At 39.0% G+C, this 19,473-nt stretch overlaps 1 protein-coding gene and 1 long non-coding RNA gene across 8 annotated transcripts; both read right to left on the reverse strand.

The window, feature by feature from the left end:
- Nucleotides 1-608: 608 nt before the first annotated feature.
- Nucleotides 609-5,122, reverse strand: LOC103654387 (uncharacterized). Of its 2 annotated transcripts, XR_002269266.1 has the most exons (3): nt 1,324-4,849; nt 1,165-1,237; nt 609-1,078 (listed from the first exon to the last, which is right to left on the reverse strand). It is a non-coding gene; the product is annotated as an uncharacterized lncRNA (long non-coding RNA). The 2 variants fall into 2 exon arrangements; XR_002269265.3 differs by having other exon boundaries at nt 1,165-5,122.
- A 4,016-nt stretch (nt 5,123-9,138) lies between these two features.
- Nucleotides 9,139-15,739, reverse strand: LOC100194342 (uncharacterized). 6 transcript variants are annotated; one of them, XM_020551312.3, is made up of 15 exons: nt 15,322-15,739; nt 14,894-14,970; nt 14,258-14,336; nt 13,071-13,130; nt 12,610-12,711; nt 12,427-12,520; nt 11,893-11,935; nt 11,749-11,794; nt 11,629-11,669; nt 11,425-11,527; nt 11,258-11,312; nt 11,072-11,138; nt 10,898-10,934; nt 9,756-9,877; nt 9,139-9,594 (listed from the first exon to the last, which is right to left on the reverse strand). In XM_020551312.3, the coding sequence occupies exons 1-15, from the start codon at nt 15,692-15,694 to the stop codon at nt 9,463-9,465; spliced, it is 1,431 nt and encodes a 476-aa protein (XP_020406901.1). In that variant the 5' UTR covers nt 15,695-15,739; the 3' UTR covers nt 9,139-9,462. The 6 variants fall into 6 exon arrangements, 4 of the variants coding, with proteins under 4 accessions (XP_020406901.1, XP_035822580.1, XP_020406902.1 ...); XM_035966687.1 differs by having other exon boundaries at nt 9,756-9,835; nt 12,610-12,705; nt 15,322-15,738; XM_020551313.3 differs by having other exon boundaries at nt 12,610-12,705; nt 15,322-15,738.
- Nucleotides 15,740-19,473: the final 3,734 nt, after the last annotated feature.

The following is a 19,473-nucleotide window of genomic DNA, read 5'->3' on the forward strand; positions in this document are numbered from 1 at the left end:
TTCAATGCTTCCGATGTTGTGTCCTTGACATGCTTGAGACCCAGAAATCTTTCAATTACCTCTCCTTTAGTATTCACAAATCTCACAACCAATTCCATTTGTTCTTTAATTGATATATCATGAGATTCATCAACAAGAATAGTGAATAGACAATCCCACATTTCTTCCTTTATTGCCTTTGTGATTGCTTCTGCACAATAACTTGCAAGTTCTTTCTAAATTGTTCCAGAGGCCATTTTCGCATTTTTGGGACATAACTCATCAAAAGACCGCTTCACTTCATCATTCCTTTGCTTGTACCAATCAAGTAATTCTAAAAAATTTCCTCTATTCAAGGAAGTACTAGATTCATCATGCCACCGAAATGGTTCCCCTTGCAATGCAAGATAACTTACAATACATAAAGAAGTTTCCAATCGGGTTTCATATTTGATCAATGCATCTTTGCTATAACTTGAAACCTTATGTTTTATGCTTGACCTTTGGTTATCAAAATCATGAAATGATGTTGATGCAACATTGTGTATGCTACTAGGACCACCAACATGTTTTGGAAGTGCAAGATAAGCAATTTCCATTGCGAGAACCTAACTTTTGTAAAGACATCATAACCAAATTGTCGTACATTCGATCATTCTTAAAAAGGTAGCAATAGAAGCAATATGCCTTATTCTTGTCCACATTATATTCCAACCAACTATATTGACTAAACCACTTTTTTCTGAAAGCTCCTTTTATCACTTGATGGAGGAAATCTATGACCGGTTGGTTGGGTTGGACCTTTAGCTATAAAAGCTCTCCTAACATCATCTCTAATATTTGCAGAAAACCTTTCAATTGGAATACGAAGTCCCAGATCAGAAATAATATGATCCGAGTTGATGTCAGTTATACCTTCTTGAACTTGTTCATCCTCTTCTACAGATGGCAAGACATCTCATTCAATCCCCCACACCTTCTTCTGTAGCTGGCAAGACATTTTCTTCTAAATGCACATCTTCTACAATAGCAACTACGTTATTGCCATGAGTACTTGGACTTGAGCCACTGGAACCTTGGCTAAGATAGCTCTTCAAATCTGTAAAAAAAGCAATCATACATGTTTAGTACTTTACTAGCTTAACAAAGTAGCTCAAGTATTTCTTCACAAATTACATAATATACCTTTTTGTGAAGCCTTATTCTTTCCCTACTTATTTCCAACCATTGCACAAACAATTAAATGTCCAGTTTAAATCTATGCAACACAAATACTTAATCAGTTCACATAATTGTAATTTATATTTGACTACATCTAAGCCGAACAAAGGGGGTTATGCTTACCCAGTTACCCTATACTCGCACAATACAAAGTAGCAGATTAATTGCCACTAGATATTGGGGACAAAAGTACGAAATTGGTCACTGGAGAGTAGAGATTGGAGAGAGAATCTGGCAACAACCCACAACAGTGTCTTCCTCCTTCACCTCGTGACTCATGTCTGTCGTCTATGGAGTCGTGGCGGCGGCGGCGTAGGCGCTCAGCGCATAGAGCAGCGCATAGAGGTGGACTCGAGCGGCAAGCACGCCGCGCGCGCATGGGCGAGGGCCACAAGGCCACGAGGCGAGCGACCGGCGTAGCTTAGTAGTGGTGAGGCGACCGCACGAGCGACGAGCGCAGGGAAGACAAGCAGCCTTGCGGTGTGCGAACTGGCTGCAGCCTTGTGAGCAGTGGTGAAACATATGCTAGGCGTAGGTCTTCGAGTCTTCGACCTAGATGCTAATGGGCTAGGCCAAGGTATGGCTTGGGCCATACCTCGCCACAAGGAGCCCTCCGCCCCAGTGTACATGAGAGTTTGGTGCACATAGTTCACATATTAAATCATCATCACTCTTCTCAGATCTAGCATCTCTGTTTGATCTATATATTTTGCAAAGAACACCATCCAAAGCGGTGGAAGATGTTATTAGTAAAATACACCGAGCAATCAGAGACGTTAGATCTGAGATGGATGTTGATAATTTGATATGTGCACCAAACTCCTATGTGCACTAGATATGTTCCTGGTTGTAAAACCGGAGAGCTATTCTTGCTATAATCTGGATTGCATGTTATGTTGTGTGCACCAAAAATAGCTGAACAGTAAGCTATTTGGGAACACCAACCAAAAACTCATTGCAGTCTAAGCTTGCTTTGTCACCTTTGCTTGAAGGAATGGACATGCACAAGATAATAAAAGCCATAGTAAGAGCATGATTGGATGAAAGGTGAGCCATTTAATATAGATGCAACAAAAGGGAATCCATGCTCCTTGCAGAAAAGTTTATATTGTTGTGAATGGCAATTTCATTGCACCAATTACAAATACATAGCAACCATGGAAGAACTTAACCCTTTGGCACCACATAGATATACAAACCCGCGTAGTGAGGACATGAAGCAATAACCATAAGGAGATTCTAAAATGTTGGCCATTACAAAGGGTGCAAGAACATGGGCACGTTTGTAGTAATATCAACTTGCAAAATAGGGCATATGTTATTGCTACAACAAGAGCACTAGCAGTTCCCAAACCTTGAAAAATAATTCAACTTGTATTCCATGTTAACCCAAATTTATTTAGTTAGTGAACCTCAAATATTTGAAAACATTGATTGGGTTGCAACATGATATGCAGGTTTCATTTTAACTTGTGTAATTAACTATAGTAAAATTGGAGTTATTTAGTATTGATTGAATTATGACAAAAAATATGTCTAAGTTGAGCGACTCAAAAATTCTTTGAAACCCATGGCCAATTCATGCGAATCAAAAAACATCCAACACTGCTACAATTGCACTCCACGTAGATGAATTCACCAAGTAATGTCTCCTTGTCATATCAAAATGGTGAATTGTGTCTAAATACTGATGAATAAATCACATTTGTCTATTCCAGTTTAAACTAGCTCAACACAGTAAGCTGCTAAGGTAAAAAAATATAGACACTTGACAGATATATTGGTTTAGTCCTGTCTGAGGTCCACCTTTCTCTCTTGAAAGTTCTTTTCATTCTATCTAGAGTTGCAATTTTTTAGATTCCAAGAATTGATTTGAAGGAACTAAATCTATATGGTGAAGAAAAAGGGACACTGATACTCTAACAAGAGAACTAACTTAAGTTTGATAAGCTAACTTCTAATACCTTCTAGCCAACACTTTGGCTAAGTCAAGTAATTAGTAATTAGTTTATTAGTCTTTAGTTCCATTGTTAGAGCATTAGTGTCACTTTTTCTTGACTGTCTAGATTTTGATACCTTTGAATCAATTATTGGATCCTCATAAATTTCAAACTCCATATATAAGATCAGTGAAAAGAACCTTCAAGAGAGCAAGGCGCACCTCAGGCAACATTACCACTACATCTTCCAACTATCTCAGCAGCTAACTTAGCATCTTCCTTTGTTGGAGATGTGACTTTTTCATTAGTAGTTAGAATTGATTCACCATCTAAATATGATGTAGAAAAGTCATCGGGTGAATCTATCAGTGTAATGTCATTTTGATTTGCATGAAATGGGCATGGATCAATGAGAAATTTTGACTCACCCAAGCCTATTTTTTGCCCTAATCCAAACTTGAATAACTTCGATTTTATAACAACTAATGATGTAGTCATAGTTAATATATAACACCAACATGCACATCAAGCCACAACACTTTCAAAGCATACAAACATTTGATTCACATCAATTCTCTAAATTAGAGCGAGGAATAAGAGCAAATTGAATTATTATCTTAAGGCTTGGAATTGCAAGTGCTCTCCTCATACCAATAACACATGGCCTACTTCGGAACTAGATATTTCAAAATATATAACACTTGATATTATGTATTTGTTTCACTTTGTATAGTGTGCACATATCGAGTTATATAGAAATAAATTTTGTGTATTTGACAAACACCAGTTTAGTAAAAATTGCGACCAAAAGAAATGTCCATCCTATCAGTGTAAACTACAAAGTCATCAATCAGAAAATTCAAGCCATTTTAGTGGAGCACATGTTTTGGCTAATGGACCACACTTAATATGGTTTGTGTTCATATAAACCCTTAGTCATTAAATAAGTTCGTGAAGGATTTACAGGGTGTTCTTTGCATCATTAGCAACACAACTAAATTCATTAATTAAGTCAAGAAGGGCAATGCATTTGAAGTTTTATTTGTCTGCAAGGCTGCAATCATCCTGTGGTGGTCAGGTTGGTACATCATTAGAAATGGTAAGTCTATGTTGATTTTTCCTTTTTAAAAGAAACATGATTACCCCGGTTATATATGTATACATATTTTTTTGTTAAAGAGGACAAATTATATACAAGTAAAAAGGATGAAAATAAGAGAAATGCAAGAATATTGTAGAAATTCAAGCTAGATGAAATAACTCTCTTTTGCTCGAAGCATAAGCATAGGAGAAGTTAGGATGCATATGCAAAATTGATTTGCAATTGAGTTTTTTTCCAAACCTAAAAGAGCTAGACTAAGTATAGCTTAATCCATATATTAATGACTATGCATATTGATAAATATAATTTTACTAGGAAATATTTGTCAAATCGTTGATAAAATGCAAACATATTCTTATCTTTTGTGCATCACGTAGAAGCCCTCATCTGCCATCAAGAGGAGGCTCATTGGTTGTGCATGGAGGAGCCCCATCTAAAGGGAACACCATTGTTGGGTGTAGAGAAAGGGTCATTGATGCCATGTGTAGGAGAGGGGATGTCACCACCTGGTATGGGAAAGATGATGTTGCTACCACCGATGTGGGGAAGAAAGTCACCGCTGCCACTAGTTGTAAAGGAAAGGATGTCGTCGCCATGTGTAGGAGTGAGGATGTTACCGGTAGGTGCCGGAACGCGATGTTGTTGTCACTGATGTGGGGAAGGAAGTTGTCGTTGCCACTTGGTGTAGGGGGGGCGCCGCCGCCGTGTATAAAAGGGAGGATGTTGTCGCCTGATGCAGAAAAGGTGATGTCGTTGTCGCTGATGTAGAGGAAGGAAGCCATCACCGCCGGTAAGGGGAGGTGGCACCACACCAAATCCGCCTTGCACTAGGAAGGCCGCCGCCACCGCTACTATGTGATCTAGGTGGGAGGAGAGGAGAGTTAAAATGGGGAAATGATATAAGCTAGGGTTAGGGGTATTTATTTATGCGAGGTGTTAGGCTAGGGGTATTTACTCACGTGAGCTATTTTTTATGCTATGAGGTGTCATCACAGTGTACACACTTATGGTTTTGGTATATCTTTTTACAATTGTGGGATGGCAGACCGACATGGAAAATTTAGGATTTGGTAGGTCTTTAGGGTTGTGGGGGCAGATCGAAGGCCGCGAGGTTGCGGATAGTCTATTTACAATTGCAATTTTGTTGGAAAGAAAGTCTTCGGTCGAAGGCCTTAGGTAATCAATTCAATTTACGGGGCATTTGGATCCATTTATTTTGGAGGAATTAGAATTTACTTAATAAAGTAACCTATTTAGCTTGGTATTTGACATTCTACCACTTTTCAAAGTTTAGATATAAGCCTATCTTAAATTCATGGGGTGTTGGGTGGAAAATGATTTTATGTATTAGTATAATATGATTCTACTCTGCAACTTATAGGGCGCTCTTCGGCTCACTCCTCTATAATAAAAATATAGCACATAAATACCTCCGACACCTTGCTAATAATATTATATAAATATATTTTGCATAAAACATTATTAGCTTAATTTATATGTGCCTAAATTACTATTATTAGAATGAAATTCAATTCCAAGAAAAATTGCACGCCCAGGAGCAGGAGGTCGCCGCGATGCTCGCCCGCGTTCGCCGCGCCGACACGACCGCCATCAACCTCACCACCCACATCATCTCCTACACCAATGACATCATCTCCCGCGCGACGTTCGGAGGAATCGGCTACTACCTTCTATGAATTGGGATGGCCGAATGGAACCCTAGCGACCCACATGGCCGGATGGAATCCTATTTTTGGATCGGAGAAGAAGGGAAGTATTAGAAGCGGGCCGACTCACCGTCCTGGCCACCGAGGCACTCGACGGCCTCGATGAACTGCCGGCGCAGCTCCTCCGTCCACCGCAGGCGGGCGTGCGGCGCTCGGCGCAGGCGCTCGGGCAGCGCTCGGGCGTGCGACACTTCTAATTCCAGCCCAAGAAATGCATGGAAAGTTAGTTCCAATTCTATAACTTGCCAAACAGGTCAACCCAAGAATTAAATTCCAATTCAACCCAATTCCAATCAAACAAACGGGCCCTTATAGTTATTATTTTAGGACAAAGGGACTAGCGTGGTTTGAAGGATTACGACCTTCATCCCCAACCTTCGTGAGACTACCTTGTCAGACTGCTCCGTCTAATCGATAGAGAACCAATATAGATACCGTTGAAGGAGGTGATAGGCAAAGCTTCAACGACGGCAGAAAGGCGACGAGACCTTTGTCTAAGAATGAAGTCTAGAAAAATCTCGTTTGAATACTATTAAATAACTGTAGCACCTCAAAAATATTAATTTGGATTCCTAATAAAATAATACAAGGATTTGAACCATAATATTATTTTAATACAAATTATTTCCCCTTTTAAGTCACATCTCCTAAAATAAAAGTAGCTTATAATAAAAGATTAAATGATCTAATATAAGTTAAATTATTCTTTTTGGATAATATGTTTAGAGATATTCTATGAAATTGTTAGGTTAAACTAACTCTTAGTAAAATTATGCAATAGAAATTATTTCATTAAAAACATATATTTGGTGTGTATAAAATATATACTTAGAAGCATTTGTTGATAAATAAATGATTCAGATAAAATAAAAAATCTTGCATTCATACCGAAAGCTTTTGCTTGTGCATCTAAATTTGAAATTTGGAATTCAAAACTCGGTTTTGAATTGAAATTGTAATAGGAAATCTGAATAGAAAATAGAAAAGAAAAAGAAAAGACTCACCTGCGCCTAGGCCACCTTCTCCTGGCCCAACTTGCCTTCACGCGGCCCATCCTCCACATTAGCCCAGACACACGCGCGCGTCTATCTTCGTCACTGACGCGCGGGTCTCGCGCCGTCAGTCGCTCACGCCGTTGGGCGCATCGCACCCTAGCTGCTGTCACGTGGGCCCGGTTCGTCAGCGCTATCCTCTCCCTAGCTCCATCCCAACGAACACCGCGAACTCCGCGGGCCGGTTCCGGCCATAGACAAATCCGCGCCTCGGTGTTGTCGCTCTCCTGGACAAATCCGACTTCGCCACGGCCTCACAGCTGGTAAGAACCTTCTCAGAATCTCTTATGACCACTCTGCATCATGTAACAACCTTTAGGAGATAGAATAGTGCCTTACGACGCCGGTTGGCATGGCTCCGGTAAGCTCGCCGCCACAGAGGCACTTGGCGCCGCTGCGGGCTAACCGTGGGGAGTAAGAGAAAGTAGGGCGAGTTATCAACCGTTGATCTAACCGCGGGTGATCGAGATTAAATGGAAGAAAATGATTCGATGAGTGAATTGTAACCGTGACATTTTGATCCGAGGGCTGAGATCAAATCGTGATGCTTTAAAATCGGGGTCGTAGATATCTCATCCTACGACTATGATCACATACCGGTTCAGTAAGTAACCTAATCTAATCTGGCACGCCGAGTGAAGATTCAACGGCTCAGATGAGCCTATACCCCTTCGACCACGACTTTTTCCTAAAGAGTCCCTGGGAAACATAAGAAGTAACCCACTGTCCCTTTGCAGTTGAAAGTAATTACATCGAAACCCTCCGTATTTGCAGATTAGCCCTTCTAAGTTATTTTGGGTATCAAATCAGTAATAGAATACCCATAAAACTTGCATAATCCATAGCTTGTGCGTTTTAGCTCTGATTCCACCTATTCCAGTTGTGACAGCGTTGTAATAAAATTGCCTACACAATAATAGCCTTAATTGTGTCATATCACGTACTTTTATATATAATTAGATATTTGTTATTTACTTATTATATATTTACCCACATAGTTTATATTAATCAAGATAACATAGTTTAATATTTAATCACATAAATCTTCTGAACACTACAACTTTCCAGCCGTAAATTAGAATTTAGGGGTTCTCGAACCTACGATCTCGTAGTGATGCGTAGCATATTATCACGATGTTTGTTTATGTGCTTTGGTGTAATGTTACCATATCCATTATTTGCTTAATTGTATGTATTGCTACGAGTAGCAGCGAGGTCACGAGAAATCCGAAGACCAACTTGTTGAAGTACCTAGAATCTCAGTCACAGGGAAGTTGTGCCCTTAATCACTTTTCTTTACCTAATAATGTTTCTGTTAATCACTGCGATATGCTCAGGTTAATTTGATGGGACCTAATAGGTTACCCTATTATTGTTTATCCCACACCTTTCAAACAAATGAACTATTGGGTAGACTTGCTATTGCTCTACCTAGTTTTGGGATTAATGTTATACTAAATTATGGTCATGTTTCACTATTATTGTTGGTTTATGATTGTTCATGACAAGATCATTGTGTTAATTGAAACATGGAGCGACCACCCGGGAAAACAGTGCTACCACCAAAAGGGGCAAAGACGGTAGGGAAGCTTTGGCATAGGGAGGTTCTCGGGTCGATCATGCTTCGATGGCTTTTCGAACGAGGTATTCCTATATCTCCCTTCTTAGAAACTGTAGCATGTTTTTTAAAGCTAGTGAAACTTTTTAAATGCCTCGTAGTGCTACCGTGCCTCGCCTCCTCGGTAGAGGTGTATGGAATTCATGACCCCGTGGCAGATGAGTAACACGACTAGTGGGTAAAGATGCGCAACCTGAGAGTACCTAGGGGTGAATAGGTAATCCTATAAAAACATCTCAACAAAATAAACTTGGACTAATATTGGATTAGTGAAAGCAAGAGCCAATTTTGAATGAGGAGTATGAGAGGAGTAAACTACTTTTCTTAATTGATCTTCAATAAGTTAGTATTAAAGTAAGAGCAATCATGTACATATAATAAGTGATGCACTGATATATGTACATATTTAATTGTACAAGCACGATTAACTGATTCATGTATTATTTACACACAAAAAACACAGCAAGCATCGACACCAAGCAGTCAAGCAATCATAATGTACACAAACAGCCTGCTGAGACATCAGGCAATGGATTTCTTAGTACCTGGCAAAATAATACAGAACCAGCCAATAAATGAAGAAATGCTATACACTGGCAAGTAACTCTGATGCATCACAAAATGCATCCAGTTCATCCCTTATTCTGTTTAATTTACATCCCCCTCTCAGGGGTGTTATCACTTGTTCTATATTTCTCTTCACATAAATGCAGGTCCAACATCAGAGCTTATTTATGCTGTTTATATGCACTTCTAGCGAGTATAATTTGATAACTAACCTAAGTCTCCAAGACATGCGGATCTGCTGTCTGCAGGTGGCACGTCAGTCAAAGTCCTCGGAGCACTCGTAAATTGCACCAGTATGATTGAAGCCACACGATACATGGACGGCTCTTGCATTCGTGCCAAAGGGAACCATCATAGGCTCAAAATAGTCTACGTCGTTTCCATGTCCCTGCAAGTAGCAAGTCAGTTCGACCATATCCATATGAATGGTGTCCTGTGGGGATTATGCATGCCGCACATTGTTGCCATCAAGTGGAATTCCAAATGATCCAAATGTGCACAATGTGCGGCATTTTGTGAAAACAGTTGTGGTGGCTGAAAGCAACTCACCAGCTGTCCACCGGAAGAATGGCCCTCTTCGAAAAAAGTCCCATTGGCGCCTCCCCAACCCCATGTGTAGATGTCATCACCTGGATGTTTTGAGGTGCTCAGAGCACAGCGATAGCGTATAGCTGTAAAGATATATTTTGACAACTAAAATTACCCAATACATAACATAGGCAATCATGTCATCCATTCAGCTTAAAAAGACCAACCAAAAGAAGAAGAAAAAACAACTTCCCTTAATACTCTGCCCCAAAAATCTTCCATTATCCATATTGGCACAGTTTGGGCCACTACCCAGAGAGCCCTGTCAGAGCCTCCGTTTTTTTAAAAAAAAAAATAGTCCTTTTATACCTAGAACTATTGAGTTCAGAAGATCATATACCAATTTTTAAAGATGCACAATTACTCTGTTTGGAAAGGGGTGATTAGGATCCAGATCTTTAAGATGCAGTTCAAATTTTGACCTGAACCCAAGAAGTTCCTAGACCAGTCCCCCGCTTCCAATGAACCCTCAGTATGTTTGTTAAGGTAACACTCACCATGAGTCGTCACATTGCTAATCTGACCCTCATACAGACAAGTGTTAGATTATACTCGTCTTATTTAAAAAATAATGAATTATCATTTTTTTGTGATTTGTTCATAAATATATGGCATCGTTGACTTTTTTTAAAAACATTGACCACTCGTCTTATTTAAAAAATAATGAGTTATCATTTTTTTTGTGATTTGTTTTATCACTTAAGGTAGTTTGTACTTGACTTAAAATTTTACATTTTTGAATAAGACGAGTGGTCAAAGTTTTCGAAAAAATAAATCAACGGTGTCATATATTTGTGAACGGAGGTAGTAGTAAACACATAAGAATTTAACTCAAAAGTCTGTCACTTCAAATTATAGTCTAGTACTCTAGTCTACTGTTCTATATTATTGTTGTCAGAGCTTTTAAAACAACCTTTTTGACCTACAAGATACCAATGAAACAAACCATGTATGGAGCCCTTATTGAGACGGCTGTTGTCAAAACAAAACAAAAAGGAGTTTCTGTTTACTAGCATTTGCCACTAATTAGAACCAACATACTGGTAGTGAAAAAGAAGCATAATTATGATACTAGTAGTGAAAAAGAAGCATAATTATGATACCTGAAACTACAGCTGTGTGCTTCCAACCACAAGATACCTACAGAGGGCAAATGGTCAAGGACTCCATGTCCAACATACATTTTAGAGCTTAAATGTCCAACATACATCAATACAAGAACTGGCTTTAAGTGGTGCAATATATAAAAAATGAAATAGATGACCAGCAGCCCAAACCTTAGATACAGGAAGTTTAAATAGAGAACTTTTCAAAATTTCCGGAGAGCGGACCATATCCGTACCTCTGGTTAGAGATAATCATATCAGAATACAACTTCGACATTGGATGCACAGTTGCACACTGATATAAGTAGGATACAAGATGATGTAGGGAAATTATTGAAAAAGTCACAGATAAAATACCCCAGACCAAGGCAGCCATTTTCATTTGAACCCCAAGAATACAGATCACCGCTATCTGTCAAAACATCAGCGTATACATTTCAAAATTGTATGACAAGTTAACATTTGAAATTTTGATAATTCTGCATTAACAAGATACAAAACAAAGACTGCACAAACACCAATACCTGTTACAACACAAGTATGGTAACCTCCACAAGCAACTTCTTCTGAAAATGGTATCTCTTCAACAATATTTGGTCTGAATTCTTCGTTCGGTCTTCCAAATCCCTAAAATGGTTTGTTAAATCCAAAGAAATGAAGGGAGATAAAAAGTATTTGGTAAGGGAAGTGAAAAAAATAAATGTGAAGGTGGTCTGATTGGATACCACCTTCTCAGTCTTCTGCCCAAATATGAACAAAGTACCTTTTTCTGCAATTTGACATAGGGAAATCATAAGATGGGTAATTGTGATTCGTACAATTTGAATATTGCTTTTCTGTATGCTTACCATCAATGCAAGCTGAGTGCAACATTCCTGCAGCTATCTTTTTAATCTAGCCAAATGCATAACAAACAGAATTAGAAGTCACTACATGACAATAAAAGAATCGTTTTCTGATTAAGAGGCACATTGAGTTTCAAGTCGAAATACCTTGATACCATCAAAGTTTTTGATCAATCTTGGAGTATATTCACTGCACAAGTAAAGATAGTTACCAATTTATTATCTTTTAAACAATTTAACACCATATAGTACAAACATATCCAGAATTGTCGGGCCTATTTTACCGTAAGATAAGCAGAAGCCTTCAAATTTTCGAACTTCTATATCTATGCCATTCAGCATTTTACCCAAAACTCACATTACAATACCACATAATTGAGCAACCTTGTTCAGTTTAAGGAAAGCACAAACAATACCCATATATGCCACACTAGTTCATTTGCCACAAGCTTTAACTGTTTGAGATATTTAGAGGGCCTATTCCCTCTTAAAATCATGCACATAGCTCCCTTGTGTACTTAGGCATGCCAGCTAGCAGTAGAAAAATTTTCATCCTTTATGGTTAAGAATTTTCTTATATCTTCTAAATAGATAACAATGAATTGACATAGAGTACATACACAATTAAGTTCCAACATATGTTTTTTAGAGAATATTTTTATGAAATATATATTATCATACGTTGAGGTCAGAGAAAATCCCAGGATGCTAGATTGACGGCCATGTCCGAGCCTACCAGAACCAGCAGCTCCCCAACTCAAGACTTCACCTTCCTCTGAAAAAGTAAATCATAGGAGAGATTCAGACTCTTTAAGGTACAAATATTTAGATACAGCTGCTATAAAGCACCGATTTCTTAGTCACCTGTAACAGCAATTGAATGCTCTGATCCCAGAGCAACCGTTTTTACTCTGAGGTCAGTCAAACAATCAACCTTTGTTGGGGTAGAAACTACTTTACCTGCCCCTAAAGCAAAAAAAAAAAAGATAACTCCCATCTCAGAAATAAAACTGCCAAAGGGATAATTGATGGAAAAATTTCCCTAGCACGATCTACCATAGTCCCTAGCAAAATCTTAAGAGAAACAGAATTATGCTGCATGAAAAATAATATAAAGGCATAAGGCATGTATGGTGAGTTCAAACAGTGATCAAGTACTAATACCTACAGAGATTTTATTATTTTTTGTGGAATCAAACACTCATCAGTGTCAATAAGTTGTTGTTGATAGTCTCAGACAGAGTATAGATACCAGAACATTCAATTATGGATATGACATGAATAGGCGGCATTAAGGAAGTAAAGAATGGGGATGACACTGTTACCTTTACCAAGGCCAAGCTGGCCACCTGAGTTTCTGCCCCAAACAAAGAGCTTACCATCCGCTGTTCAAGAAAGTAAAAATACAAAAATTTAGTGGAGATTGGTGTTGAAATATATAAGTGGATTGCCTACCTTCTTCTAACAGCTTAAGCTATTGGGTTTGACTGATTAGTGTGTCCACTTTGATATGGTGAGCTTTGGGTTGAACTGGTTAGTGCATCTCACTCTAACATAGTATCAAAGCCAGAGGTCTTGAGTTCAAATCCTGGTAGAGGCTTTATTTGTGTCTCTGCCCCTTTATTTACATGTTTGCACCTTTCTCTCTGGTTGCACGTGAGTGAGAGTATTGAAGTGTATAAGTAGATTGCCTACTTTTTCCTAACAGCTTAAGCTTTTGTGTTTGATTGGTTAGTGCGTCCACTCTAACAATTGATAATACAATTGTTATAATGCACATATGTGCAGCACAAATCAATTTTATAAATAAATAGAAGAGATGGTTATCACACTTCTTTTCTGTTATACTTATCCAGATACCAGTAAAACATTATTATGGTGTAATGTGCTGTATGCTGCAGTGCAGCATTCAGTGACAATAACCTTACAAAATTAATACATTTTACAGAGCATATGACATCTCAATTAGCAAATGAGCAATAACATATTTCAATTAAGTTGTGATCGCACATAGGCCTAGGGAGAGTGCACAAATCCATAATTCCATATGGCCCTTTTTGTTTGAACGTGCAACCTACCCAATATGTATTTTGGTTTATCAAACCCATTGTCAATATCTAGTAGAGTAATTGGGGCCATAATAAAAAATATTATAATTAACATATTACAACACCATACACATGTAGTTTCCCATGCGATAAAGGGAAATTTGCTTGAAATGAACATTCAACACTAGATCAATATTCAACCAACCAGAAAGGCAAAAAAAATGTTTCCTCAACCCATACTTGTGTTGTGTATTTAGGCCCACACAAACAAGAAGCAAGGAATCACAATCACTAACTTCTACACCCGAGAAGCATGAAGTATCTGCTGCTCCATTAAAAATATACAGTAACATAGAAGATGAAGATGGCACCTTCCCTTCCGGCTGCTCTTATCATTTAACGAATTCACCATATTATAGTGAATAAAACCGGGCACTTAAGAGAATCTAATTATTTTCTATTACCGGTGACTGCACAAGAATGATGGTTGCCAGCTGAAACTTCTACAACTCTTTCGTGAAATCCAGAAATTTCAACAGGCTCCTACATGAAAATGGAAAAAACAAATTATATATAGTAGAATAGTAGATAATGGAAGGACACAGTATGTGGAATAATAAGATTCATAAGGTCCAAGTTTATAAAAAGAACATCAAATTCATTCAAAGCATCGATAGGAAAACCAAAGCTAATTGAAGTTATATAGAATAAAATGTCAATAAATGTTGTGAATGACCAGTAATCCCTGCTTTGCTTCTTAAGCCTGATGTATCTAGCAACAGATGTAGATGGCTAAACTTGACTCTGAAAAGTGCTAGTAAAATAATATCATCTACTTCCAAGGGAATTTTTGTCCTCGAGGCAATACAAAATATACATTTTGCTGAGATGCATGATAATCTTATGGTAAATTGGTTTTCGTTACATGAAATAGGAGATGTGATTGCTCCCATTTGTCCCCCAGTTAAATGTTAATGCATGCAGCTTTCAATTACTTAGACATGGCTTTTCTTCCATTGGCTAGGAAGATCCATGCCAAAGTTCTGATAATAGACAATGTGGAAGAAAACATATGAAATAAGAAGGGAAAGATTTGGTACCAGCATATGTGTAACAGAGGTTCCTATCCCCAGCTGCCCAAAGTCGTTCAGCCCTGTAGCGAACACTCGCCCATTCTCTGCGTAAAAACAGAAGGGAAAACCTCTGCCGCATTACAACACCACAATTGCAACAGAAATAAAAAAAATGCTGATTGTTCACTTGCTTATGCTAATTTATTGGCCGGAAGAGCAGGGCACTGTGCATAAGTACAACTACCATCACTCCAACTCAGGGCATAAGGTCAAAATCAAACTAATTACATATCTAGCAATGTTATCATGGTGGGTAAAAATAAAAGCATTTAACTGCGTGAACCAAGACAATGAATCAGCTCTAGCATGATCTCTGCTCTCGTATTACTAGACGGGTAGATGGTGATGTTAAGTGAATGAAGATGAAAAGGTGGGGAAGTAAAGCGGGGGCATACGGGTGAGAAAGAGGGTATGTGCGCCGCCGCAGGCGAGGGAGGCGGGCGGGTCGGCGGCGCGGGCGAGGAAGAAGGGGCAAACCGTGGGGCTCCACCGCGACTCCAGCGAGCCCAGCCCCAGCCGCCCGTAGTCACCGTTCCCCCACAGCGCCGCTACGCGCTGCCGCGGCGCCTTAGAGGAGGCTGCGTCCGACGATAGCCATCGCAGGAACGGCGGAGACCGCCTCGTCGCTCGCCACATCGCGCTCGGGGCAGAGCTGAGGAAGGTGGAGCTCGCGGCGACGGCGAGGCCACGTGGGCAACAAGGAGACGAGACAGGTTCGCTGGCAGGTAGGATAGCAATGGGTCGGGTGGGTGGAGCAAAAACTCGCATCAAGCGCGCCCGTGGAATCTATCTAAAGTTCTAAACCCGCCCACACGATTACACCCGCGGGTACTATTTTAAACTGTATATGAATCCGTCGGATTTTTGGTGGGTTTTAAGTCACCCACGAGTTTTATTTAGTGCCTATTTTTAGTTTTAAACAATAATATAGCTATAAGCAGTTAAATAGCATCAATAATTGAGTTATATGTACAGATTTTAAGACTTTTCATGTTGAACAACAACTAGAGATGGCCAAACGGGTCGCCCGGCCCGGTCCGGCCTGGGACATTTTGGGCCCGGCCCACCAGGCACGGTTAAAAAACCGGGCCCGGCCGTCTAAGCTCACGGGCTCGATTTACTGTCCGAGCCCGGCCCGCAACGGGCCTAAACGGGCCGGGCCAACCCGTTTAGCACAAAAAAAGCGGGCCGAAAAGCGAGCTAAGCGGGCCAGTAAGCACGTTTCAGTGCAAAAAAGCGGGCTTAACGGGCTTAGAGGTAAACGGGTCGTGCCTAGTTTCCCGTCCGAGCCCGGCCCGCTTATTCGTGCCGGACCGGCCCTCGTCCGCATAGAACCGGGTCGTGCCGGGCCCAGACATAGTTTAAAATTCAAAAATAGTTTTTGCATGACAAGATGATTTTAAACCAAAACATTGTCAACTATAAAGTTTCATAACTCTTCAATACCTATAACTTTTTATGTTGGTGTTTTTTTCTTTCGAGGTCGTTTTCAAATTCAAATTTTTAATTTTTAAAATTCAGACGTAGTTTTCGTTGATAAAATGACTTCAAATGAAAAGGTTGCCAACTATAAAATTATATAACTTCTCAAGATTTACAAAGTTTATTTTGATTGTTTGGTCATTTGTTTATCTCACATGATAGTTCTAACAATATGCACGAATCTTATACATTTCTCTTTTAGTTTCATAAACTACGAGAGATATATAGGTTTTATGAACAAATTTATTTTTATTTTGTCATATGAAGAAATGTTCATAATACATCATGATGAGTTATACAAATTTTTAGTTGAAAACTTTTTCATTTGAATTAATTTACTGCTTTAAAATGTGATTTTAAATTGTCTTTGTCTAGTGTTGAAAAAAAGCACTCGACAAAGAGCTTCCTCGCCGAGTGTTTTCTTTTACCGAGGGTTTTTTGCGTGGCACTCGGCAAAGAAACTCTTTGCCGAGTGCCCGAAAAAACACTCGGCAAAGAGCTTTTTCGCCGAGTGTTTTCTTTTATCGAGGGTTTTTTGTGTGGCACTCGACAAAGAGCTTCTTTGCCGAGTGCCCGAAAAAAACACTCGGCAAAACATTTGACACTCGACAAAGAGTCAAATTCTGATAGTGTACCCTTGCACCGTTTATAGGTGAAAGTGTTAAAATTTGATGCAAAAAAACAAAAATACCCATGTTATTTATTGTCATTGTACCATCGTTATGTAGTTGTGATTTTACCTCTGTTGAGTTATGCCCATACATAATAGAAGGATGGTAATTTGGACCTTTCACCCATTTCTTTTCACATTTTTTATATATTTTAAATCATTAATTTTACTTTTCACCAACGGTGTTGAGAAGGAGGGGCACAGTGTATTCATTTTTAAAACAGAGGAATAAAACCATAAGATTGAAAAACAGAGGGTGAAATCACAATTGCAAGACTAGCGAAGGGTATAATCACAATTGTCCTTTATAACTAACGTATTTTCCAAGGATATGGTGTCGGTACCCCGTACATGGGCACCCTCCTATTATGTCAAGGACAAATACCTGCATGGTTACTTGTGATAAGCACGAAGGAACTCTGATCATCACCTAGGGTGATGTGACATATGGTCCATCATGTAGACTAAAAGTTCCAATGGGACTAGCCTACCAGAGACCACTTGCATCACGAAACTAAATGCACCAAGGAACCAACTGCACCAGTCGATTAGGTTCATCCGTGTTAACTGATTGATCTGACCGCGACCCACAACATGCACCATCAAATATTTAGCAATTCAAGATTTGTTTTTGTTATTCAAGATTTACTTCAGCCATTCAAAGTTTACTTCAGTCATTTAAGGTTTACTTCAATATACAACACAAACAAATATTCATCTATTCAAGGTTTATTTCAGTCATTCATTGTTTTCAAAATTTTATAAGAAAGAAACAATCAATAATTCAAGGTTTAATTCAGTCATTCAAGATTTACTTTTATGTATAACATATAAGAAAGAAACGTTCAACAATTCAATGTTTATTTCAATCATCCAGGAATTAAAATTCAACAATTAAAGGTGATGAATCGAGGTCGAGAGATGGCTGATGCGTCAGATGAGCGGAGGCTCAACGGTAAGGAATTGCAAACTTTAGAGTGGCGCGGGTCAGTGTGATGATTTGGTTGGATCAGATCGGAGTAGAGTTTAGCTAATTAGTGGCGGCGACCTAGCATGATGAGCGAGCAGCGGTGCGAGAGGAAATTAGTTTTGGGTGGGTTGACACGCATGCCAGGGTAGTTTTTTGTTTGACAAAGGGGAACAACCCCTTATTTCATTACGAAATAGATAGAGACAAAGTTCCATATATGACCATCCAGCCACCATAAAGGAAAAGCCAACAACCAACACAAAATTATCAGCTAGGCAAACAAGTTACGGGGATAAGCTTTCACCGTACTACAGATAACCAACTATAGAGAAACAAGAGAGAGCAACAAGACACATCCATGGCTGAAAAGCCGAGAAACCAACACCGCCAAAGATCACAGACCAGCCTGACCGAAGCTCACAGATTTAGCCTATCCAAAAACGGACCTACAAAGACCAAAATCACTGAATGCGCCTGTCAATTGGTTTCCAACCATGCACGCCTTTGAAGATTTCACTTGTTGTCTTTCGGATTATGAGGTTTTCTTGCTCCACCAATTTTCTTTCCCTCTCTTTCTACCGAATCGCCCAAACATCAAGCCAAAAACAGCACAAGTAAATCACATTAATAGGGTCAGAAATCAACTTATCACTAAAACAATAGTCATTTCTAGAACGCTAAATTGCCCAGATGACTGCTCCACATCCGAAAAGAAACAAATTCCTTTCTTTTCTATCAAAACTGTTAATCCAAGAGCCGAAAAGATTTTCAACATTATTTGGGAAAGAATTAAAATCCAAAGCCGTTTGGATAATCCTCCACACATAGTTTGGATAATCCTCCACACATAGCGAGCGACAGAACACTGAAAGAAGGCAAGTTGGATTTTAATTAGGTGAGACTGGTTCGTATGATGAACCTCTCGTGCATATATACATGTATGCATGCAAGTTAATGCCGATGATGTGCACTCAAATGCAATGTAAACTACGCGTTTTCATTTACAGCATACAAGATTACAATCGATATAATTAATGTCTGGGTGGGGGATTTCTTCGATTTTCAAGTTTGCTTGTGGTTAAAAATTTCGAAGCGATGGTCAGCAGAAGCCGAAAGCAAAAATGACCAGAACTAACTTTGAGAATTCGATTAAAGTAGTACTCTCTGTTCATATATTAAATATATGATATCATTGTTTTTTTAAAAAATAACTACTCGTCTTATTAAAAAATAGTTATCATTTATTTTATTGAGATTTGTTTTATCACTTTAGTCTATGTATGAATTAAAATTTTATATTTTTGAATAACATGAGTGGTTAAAGATTTTTAAAAAAAATCAACAATATTATATATTTGTGAATAGAGATAAGCAAACGGGGATACGATGGACGACGCGCTGTCAATTTGAAACTGCGTCCTAAAC

Source organism: Zea mays, chromosome 4, assembly GCF_902167145.1.
Source record: "Zea mays cultivar B73 chromosome 4, Zm-B73-REFERENCE-NAM-5.0, whole genome shotgun sequence".
Classification (NCBI taxonomy): Eukaryota; Viridiplantae; Streptophyta; class Magnoliopsida; order Poales; family Poaceae; genus Zea; species Zea mays.

What these genes read in the sequence shown, in the direction of transcription:
- LOC100194342 (XM_020551312.3), bottom strand. Translation starts at nt 15,694, where the DNA reads ATGCGAGTTTTTGCTCCACCCACCCGACCCATTGCTATCCTACCTGCC. An exon ending in CCAGCTTGGCCTTGGTAAAG is followed by an intron (nt 12,712 to 13,070) that starts GTAACAGTGTCA and finishes TTTTTGCTTTAG; the next exon opens with GGGCAGGTAAAGTAGTTTCT. An exon ending in CCATACTTGTGTTGTAACAG is followed by an intron (nt 11,313 to 11,424) that starts GTATTGGTGTTT and finishes ATGTTTTGACAG; the next exon opens with ATAGCGGTGATCTGTATTCT.